General features: G+C 55.7%; 1 protein-coding gene across 1 annotated transcript in view; it reads left to right on the top strand.

Moving 5' to 3' along the window:
- Nucleotides 1–1,113: 1,113 nt before the first annotated feature.
- Sec22c (SEC22 homolog C, vesicle trafficking protein) overlaps nucleotides 1,114–8,720 on the top strand; it is a 9,947-nt gene continuing 2,340 nt past the window's right edge. Inside the window, exons 1-5 of the mRNA XM_004640657.2 lie at nucleotides 1,114–1,281; nucleotides 1,552–1,760; nucleotides 3,972–4,135; nucleotides 5,842–6,021; nucleotides 7,746–7,864. Coding sequence (XP_004640714.1) covers nucleotides 1,579–1,760; nucleotides 3,972–4,135; nucleotides 5,842–6,021; nucleotides 7,746–7,864 — 645 coding nt within the window. The 5' untranslated portion in view covers nucleotides 1,114–1,281; nucleotides 1,552–1,578. The remainder of the gene's footprint in view (nucleotides 1,282–1,551; nucleotides 1,761–3,971; nucleotides 4,136–5,841; nucleotides 6,022–7,745; nucleotides 7,865–8,720) is intronic.

Raw genomic sequence — 8,720 nt, 5'->3', positions numbered from 1 at the left:
ACTGTTGGGGCCGTGCGGGGCACAGCCACTGCGGATAGCAGTGTAGGACAACGTGAAGGACAGAGCACTACCCATCAGCTGTCCTGCTCTTGGAAGCATCCAAAGGAAAGGAGGTCACATCCCAGAGAGGGCCCTGCGTGGCCATGTTTGGTGGTGCTGCCCCAGTCACCAGGTTATGGAATCAGCCTGGATGCCACCAGCCGATGATAGGGTAAAGAAGGTCTGTGACTCGGCCATGAAGGGGAGCAAGACCCCGTCACATGCACGAAATGCACGAGCGGAGGATTTCATGTTAGGCCGTGAATCAGACACAGAAGGACTGGTGGTGTACGCTTTTCCTCACATGCAGAAATGTAAGAAGCAAAGTGACCTGACAGCAGAGGTACTGGGAGGGGCAGGCCTGGGGTGTGGAGGGGGCGCGTGGTAGGGCGGGGTTGGTGCACTGTGTGCATGTAAACCCGCAGCCAGCTGCAGTGTGCACAGCTCCTCTTTGTCAGTAATGACGGTACTAACAAAGCAACCACCTGCTTCTACTGGGCTTTGTGGGCCCTGCTCCTGCAGGGCAGCGCGGATGTAACTTCCTGCCAGAAGGGAGGAAAGGTCCTGTTCCTGCCTGCCCCTGTGCACCCCCTGGCAGTGAGCAGCTCAGAATTCTCCAGGAGAGGTGGGCTGTTATTGCAGGAAGAGTGTATTGCCCCGAGGCTGAGGGCACTCAGTCCCTCAAGCCAGGGTGCACACCTAGATCTTTACCTGCCTTCCCTGGTGCACCAGCGTTGGCTAAGACCCTTTTCTGTGGTGTTCTGAGGGTAAGAGTGGTTTACTGACATGCTGCCTGCTGTGCTGGGCTGTACCTTTCCAGGGAGTTGTGGTGGTGGCAGCTTTTTTTTTTTTTTGAATGGGGGGGTGGTCCTCTGCTCAGCGGCATTTCTGCATTGCTGTTTTCTCTGACTCCACGCCTGGGATTTGTGATGCAGAAGGAAAGGCAGCAAACCTGTGCTCCTTGGGTCCTACCTACCTTGTGCAGAGTGCCCAGGTTTCCGGTTGTAATTTCAAAAGCACCACTCGGGCTCAGTTTTGTTTCCTTTGGTTTCTTAGTATGGCTCATACGTGATGGCCAGACCTCTCTCCTCTCGCTGTGATGTGATTTGCTCAGCGACTTCCCTTGCCATCTGAGGGACTCAGCCATCCTTTTGAAGACTGGCTCCGTCAGATGTCTGCAGGGATTCAGAGGACCTGCTCTCTGGCTCCATCCTGTCCCTGCTGTCTGGCCACCAGTTTTAGGTTAGGTGCTGTCTCCCCACCTCTTTTCAGCTCCTGCAGTGGGATGTGGCCCTAAGCTGCTTAGCACCGCCCTGGGGGACACTCTGGGCTACTGCCCAGTGTCAGGCCCTTCCTGTTCCCACAGGCAACGGAAGAAGCTGGGAGGGGGACTTACTAGAGAAGCATAGAGCTGTCCCTTCCCCCCAAGAATTGCTGGGTAGTGTGTGGAGGAGGGACGCCTGTGTGCAGCGCCTCACTAACCTGGTCCCCTGGTGTCCCCTCGGCCCACAGGTGTCCCCATGCCTTCTCCCACAGACCATGTCCATGATCTTCTTCACTAGTGTGGTACGGGTGAGGGACGGACTGCCCCTGTCAGCCTCCACTGACTTCTACCACGCCCCAGCCTTCCTGGAGAGCAGGCGGCGCCTCAAGGCCTTGGCCATGCAGCTGGCCCGGCACCCGGGCCGGGGCTCCGCAGAGAGCCAGGACTTCCGGATACAGTAAGTGCAGCCTGAGCCGACCCCTGCCCAGGGAGCCTGCTGGACACCTCCTTCATGAGGGCCCGTCTGCTCAGAGAGAAAGGATGTTTTTCTTTTTGGCTGGCTCAGGCTGCCTTAAGTGCTGGTGTGGTGTGGCATGTGGAGCTGGGGATCGAAACACGGTCTTGCAAGCCTCACTGGGTTTGCCCATACAGGCACTTAAACAGCTGAGCCTACCGCCAAGCCCCCTGCTCAGAGAGGAGGAAGTGTGTGACTTCCCAGTGAAATCTTGGGACCTCAGCAGTTATCTGAGAAGGGGACCCAGGACGCAGCAGGCTTCACTTAGTGTTTAATTGATGTGTGGTAATGGGGCTGGAGCTCAGGGCCATATCCCCAGACTTTTAATTTTTTACTATGAGACAGTCTTACTAGGTTGCCCAGACTGGCCTCAAAACTTATGATCCTCCTGCCTCAACCTCCTGAGCCCCTGGGACCCTACCTGCTTATTCTATGTTGGAATTAAATGCTCATTGTTACTGTTGGTAGTAGTGCTAGAGACAGGGTCTCCCTGTAGATCAGGCTGGCCTCAGGATCCTGAGCTCTTCCCCGCGTCCTCCTGAGTGCTGGGATCACAGGTGTGTGCCATCACACCTCGCTTCCACCGTTACTTCCAAAAGAAGCCCAGACTTGCTTTTCTCACTGGTGCGTAATACATGGCGCTTCATAGTTACGTGTTTCCTAGGGGGCCCTGACAGAACTGCCTCCTCTGTTGCAAGGCCTGAAGTCAGCTTCAGGGGTGGCCCTGCCTGCCCCTTGGAGGCTGAGGAGGACGCTCAGGCCTGCACTGCCCCCTGGTGGAAGCCGCAGCCTCCTTGCCTGGTAGATGCCCTCTGTGCCTGCAGCCCGTCTTCTTTCTCTGGATCTCTCACTCTGAGAGCAGCAGTCATAGAACAGGCGGCCCTCATCCAGATGGCCTCATTTCATCCTCCTCATTCTGTGTCCAAATGAAGCCCCATCCAGAGGTTGAGGAGGAAGGGCTGCTGCCCTCTGTTGGGGGCACATTCCGCCCAAGCTGGGGCCTTGGTCCTGTAGGAACAGCCCCATCCTGAAGGGGCGAGGTCCACTGAAGGACCCCGTCCAGGGAGCCGTCCTTCCTCCAAGCAGAGGAAGGTTTTGTAGGGACGTCCAGATATAGCAAGACATAGAACATCAAAGCCTCAACCCCTCCTGCTGGAAATGGCCAGAGGTGTGGGCAAAGAGATGGAGAAAGTCCCGGATGGATGGAGCTGCACTTGGAAGAGACCCCTGCTTTCTTAAGACGGAGGGAGCCAGGAAGCTGGTGGTGCGCGTGTGTGTGTGGTGACACAGAGGCTTCTGGTGACTGGTCTGGGAAGCTTGGGGCTTGCCCTCAGTCCTGTGCCAGGATGAGGAGACCTTAGCGCAGAGGACAGAGTGTGGCCGGGCTGCAGCCCTGCTGGCAGGACCTTGGGTGAGTGGACGCTGGCCCTCCTGGGCTGTGGACTCGATGCAAATACAGTCATAGCAGGAGTGGGAATTCTGTGCCGGGATGGCCTGGGGACGGAGGAGGAGCTACGCCCCCAGGGCCCCCTGCAGTGTTGGCTCAGACCCTTGATTCACCTGGGGAGCTGGCCTGCGCTGCAGCTCGGACTGGGGTTCTGAGGGAAGAGATGCCCCTGGGGTGGACTTCACAGCAGCTACCGCCCCCCACTCCCTCGCAGATGCTTAGCCCCGAGCTGCAGCCCCCAGGACTTGCCTGCCCTGAGGGGTGGCCTGCAGAGGAGCCTGCATTCATTTTAGGGAGCCAGAGTAACCTAATGCCACAAGCAGATAAGGATGGCTGGAGAGAAGGTTGCCTGTGTATTATCTGGACGGGAAAGGATGAAACAAAACACGAGTGGGTGAAACCCAGTGTCAGGAGTGGTGATTTATAGACGCTGGAGACACAGGCGCCAGGGTGCGTTAACTTTGGGAAGCGGTGGATGTGGCAGAAGCGGAGGCGTCTGAGTCTCACCCCACTCCTGCCTGTGTACGTTACACAGTGTGGGGCCAGCGCCACCCATGGAAAGCACGGTCTCAGACACTGGTCCCTGGGAAGGGCCAGGGTGCACAGCCATGGCTGGCTGACAGGTACCCTCTTGGGGGTCCCACAGTGCTGGGTATGTGGGTGCTGACCCTGCTCCTGGTGATGCAGACACTACCCTTGTGTTTCAGCTTCTCTTCTGCAGGGGATGTGGCCTGCATGGCCATCTGCTCCCGCCAGTGCCCTGCAGCCATGGCCTTCTGCTTCCTGGAGACCCTGTGGTGGGAGTTCACATCGTCCTTCGACACCACCTGCATCAGGCTTGCCTCCAGGCCCTATGCCTTCTTTGAGTTCGGTTTGTACCTTTGCTTCAATATATATATGTGTGTCCTCCTTTCTCTCCTGTGCGTGATGTGTATGGAGCTCTCTGGGGTGGGGGTGGGGGCTTTGACCCTCCAGGAAACACGTGGGAGTCACAGCTACTTGACTTGAAGCCACGTTAGCCTCCCCTAAGAGGTTTCATGGTGGGACCAGGGCCAGGGTGCCTGAAGGTCCAGCGCCTGACTTTTCAGACCAGCAGAGCTGAGGAAGGGAGAGTCTGGGGATTCTCATGATAGGCCCAAGACTGCTAGGTGGAGCACAGCGGAGCTCATTCCTGTGTGTTGTGTGGCTGCTGCTGCCCTGGACAGCAGAGGTGGTTGTTAGCGACGGACACCATACATCCCTGCCGACCCAAAGTCCAGCACATTTTGCAGGCCCCTGCCAGCATGGGCTTCTATCATAAGGGAGTAGGAAAGGGGGATACAGTGTGGGCAGGTTGTCTTATAAATCCCTGGGACGGATGGACCTGCCTGCCTGCCTGCCTGCCTGCCTGCCTTCCTTCCTTCCTTCCTTCCTTCCTTCCTTCCTTCCTTCCTTCCTTCCTTCCTTTTTGTGGCCGGCTCAGCCCACCCTGGGGGTAGGACTGGTGCAGTATGTGGTGCCACCAACTGAACCTCAGTGCCTGTGCTTTGCCTAAGCTTGTCTGAGCAGGCACTTTAGACTGCTGAGCTGTCTCGCCAGCCCCCTGGGAGATTTAAATTGTATTTTATCAACATATCAGTGCTCAGCAATTTGGAAAAACTTGGTCCCTTCTGAGGAGCTTGAGAAGCGCTGCTCCGCAGGAGGCTCTCTTCCTTGGCCTAGAGCTCGGGTCTGGCATGGTGACCTGATTTGTGCTGAGCACTCTCAGCCGGGGTCTCCTTGGTGCTCTTGGGGGCTGAGCAGGAGTGGGGAGTAGAGCAGGAGTTGGGGCATTCTGTGTGTTCTGTGGCAACAGCTGTTCTCCCTGTGATGTCCTTGAACAAGGAGCTGACAGCCCTGGGTCTAGGCTGGTGCAAGACCAGCCCTGGAAATGTTTTTATGAGTTCTGGCTCCTCTGCCATGGCCAGCGCAGTCTCATATGGCCCTCTGGTGGCCCCTCATTGGCTTAAGGTGCCGTGGACCCCTTGGTGAACCAGGAGCCCAGCCTCTGGGCCTGTGGGTCCCAGACGGGGGCCCCTTCTGGAACACCCCGTCCTCAGTGCAGGAGCAGCATGGGGCTAAGTCCCTGGCACTGGGTCAGATGTGAGTCTGCTTTGCCCATGTGTATGAGATTTCTCTTCAAACGCTTTGTAGGATTTGGTAATGGATTAATATTACCATAAATGGAGGCATTAAAGTCAGTCTTTCAAACACATATTCTGGTTTGCAGAACACATTCGTATTCATTTGTGATTTTTTTCAAAGACACCTTTTTGAGATGAACCGGGCAGGAGGACTATTGCTTTCCAGCTCCGAGCTGTGGAAGCCCTGCCTAGGGCCTCCCCGTCGGGTGTGGTGAGTCCTACTCCAGCCACTGAGGGCCTAGGACACATCTGTGATGCCTTGACTGTTGTCACAGGGGGCCCCCCAGGCTGGGGTTCCACCCCCCAGCCTTACCCGTGGACTCATGCGCTTGCTGGGGACCGTGACCTTGGTTTTGGGCTTGCTGTCTCCCAGGCGGGCTGGTGCACACACCTGACGGGGTTGTTCTTTCTGCAGACAGCACCATTCAGAAAGTAAAGCGGCATTTTAACCACGCGGGCACCTCTCAGATGCAAAGCAGCTTGGAGAAAGTGCAGGAGGAGCTGGACTTCCAGCCTCCGGTGGTCCTCTCCCTGGAGGAGGTAGACACGGCCAGCAGGCTGGCGAACGGCCATGTACCTGTGCTCCGGCAGCCTGGTGAGTGCCCCATCACTGGCAAAAGGCTGCTGTGCATGTCAGATGGGCTAGGAGTGGGTGCTTGGGGTGGGAGGATGACAGATTGACCCTGATGCCACGTGAGCCTAGCTGGTGCCCTGACCCTGGGCTTCTGGGTTAATGCCGCTGTGATTTTTTTGTATTTCTTATTTTCTGATTGTATAGAATCCTGTCATAGTGTAAGAGTGGATCTTTATCCGCTAGAGCTGCCCATGCTGTAACAGTCTAATTATTTTAAGTTTTAATATTAAACTCATTGCTTGCATCTTAGAAGTGATGTATTAAAGATGTTCATGTTTTCTATTTCAAGGGATAAACTCGTAGATTGGTTGTCATACCAATCGTAAGTTTTTTTTTTGGTTTTTTTTGGCAGAACCGGGGATTGAACTCAGGCCCTTGAGGTTGCCAGGGAAGCGCTTATTCTACTGAGCCATCTCCCCAGCCCTTTTGTTTTAATTTACATTGGGAGCTTAACTTTTATAGAAAGAAGACTGGGTAGCTGAGGCCCAGGTTTCTTCTGAACACAGGGTACTCTGTAACATAAGGGTTTTTCTGCTTTGTTTTGTTTTTGGTACCAGGGATTGAGCTCGGGCCCTTGTGCTTGCCAGGCAGGCGCTGTGCTTTTGAGCTACATTCCTGGCTGTGTTTTGTTTTTTAAACTCTTTGACAGTGGGAGCAAATCCAGAAAGCGTGTGCTTGCCCCTCAGTGTGGGTCATTTCGCTGGTCTGACTCCCGATTGTCCTAAGGTGTGACAGTGCTACCAGGAGCTCTCTTTGTCCTCATAGCAACTGTGAATTGCTCAGGGGGATTCGAACATGAACAGGCACGAGCTGGGCTGTGGCTCTGGGTGTGTGAGTGAGAAATGTAAGACAAGAAAGTCTTTTTTTGTTTGTTTGTTTGTTTGTTTGTTTTTGGTGCTGGGGATGGAACTCAGGACCTTGTATTTGCTGGGCAGGTGCTTAAGCCACTGAGCTCTCTCCCTGGCCCAAGAAGGGTTGATTTTTAAAGGACCACAGCAGGAGTGGGCAACCTTTGATTGCGTGGCCCAGAGTTAGTTCCACTAGTTCTGCCTAAGAGAAGGAACGCTTGTTCTAACCAAAGTCCCAGAGCAGCGTTAGCCTAGGTAGCCCGTGTCCCCTCCTCTTCCCAATTGTTTTAAAATTCTAAAAAACTAAGTTGCCACAGATTGCTCTAGCAGTGCACTTGACACTTGAGCCGAACATTATCTTAATCAGAAAAAGAGTGGAACATTTTACAGGGTGGCCATTGAGCTGTGTGTGGGAGTGCAGTTAGAATCTAGCCACCAGCTGAGGAGGGAAGCCATGGCCACCCTGGCAGCATGGGACACTCTCAACTCAGAAGGCCTTGCTGGCTGCCTGGCCCGTGCTGAGTGTGCCAGTTGGGTGTGTACAGACCTTGCCGTGTCCCCTGGGTGCAGCCCACCTGGCTGCGAGCCCCTGCCATGATGGGCGAAACCAAGCCCTGGCAGAGCCCTGCCTGCTAGGAGAAGCCTATTTCCAGAAGGAACTCAGCTCGTGCAGCGCTGTCCTGCCCCTTGCAGGTCGCCTTTTCCTCTCGAATGGCTGTGATTTTAAAGTCTGCGCATCACACAGAGTCTGCCCTCGTGGAGGGGAGGCTGTGCCACCACCGCTCTGTTGTTCCCAGCCGTGGTTGTCACCGGGCGCTTGTCTTTCTCCCTGTCAAGCACCCCCTTTCCGCATGGAGCCTGTGACTGCCCTGGGTGTCCTGTCCCTTGTCCTCAACATCATGTGCGCCGCTCTCAACCTCATCCGCGGAGTCCACCTCGCAGAGCACTCCCTCCAGGTAGCCCGGGTCTCGCACACCTGCCGCGCGCGAGGGGCCCGCTCGACACGTAGGGCCCTGCTGCTGTCCTGCGTGCAGCTGGACTCGAGCCTGGGGCCTTCACACTGAGGGGCATCCCAGGCCCCTCTCAAGTTGTAGACAGCTCTCGCTTGGTTTCCCGGGCTGAGAAGCGGGCTGTTTGCTGCAAGGAGCGCAGGCCAGCGCCTCCCGGGACCTGGGAGTCCGGCCAGGGCTGCCCCTTGTTTGCCCACAGCAGAAGGCAGGTTCTCAGGCTTCAGGTTTCAGGCCCTTTTTTCTCACAGTCCTGTGTACTTCCACAGAGCTTCTTGTTCTTTCTGAAAGGGCTGCACCCCTAACACTCGGTGACACAGCTCTTTCTGCCGTTCCTTCCTTCTCCGAGCAATGCTCCATGTCAACCCTTATCTAGCTTTTGGAGTCAGAGTCTTTGCAGGCTGGTTTTAAACTCTCAGCTGTCTTTCTGCCTCAGCCTCCTGAGTGCTGGGACTGCAGGTATGCACCACCACCACCAAAAGTAGTTGTCATTTTTGAAGTACTTCCAATACTTGGGGGGGCCTGGCCATAGCTCAGTTCTTTAAGGGCCTGCTTCCACAAAGCTGTCAGCCTCAGGTTGCTGTAGTTCGATCCCCACAACACCCTGGCCAGCCAAACCACCCCTGAGGGCATTCGGAGCAAAAAGAAAAAAACCCAATACTTGGAAAGGGACTGGAACTATAGTTAGCACGGGTATCTTCAGAGCAGCACTGTAGTGCTCGCCTCTCCCACATGGTGGCTGGCGTCTGCCTTGTGCCGGGTGCTGGGTCTCAGCAGGCTGAGCTAGATGGGCTGCCCCCTTGGC

This window comes from Octodon degus, unplaced genomic scaffold (assembly GCF_000260255.1).
Source record: "Octodon degus isolate 3935 unplaced genomic scaffold, OctDeg1.0 scaffold00126, whole genome shotgun sequence".
Classification (NCBI taxonomy): domain Eukaryota; kingdom Metazoa; phylum Chordata; class Mammalia; order Rodentia; family Octodontidae; genus Octodon; species Octodon degus.
Note: the sequence above shows the minus strand (reverse complement) of the source record. Positions and strands in the feature narration are given on the sequence as shown.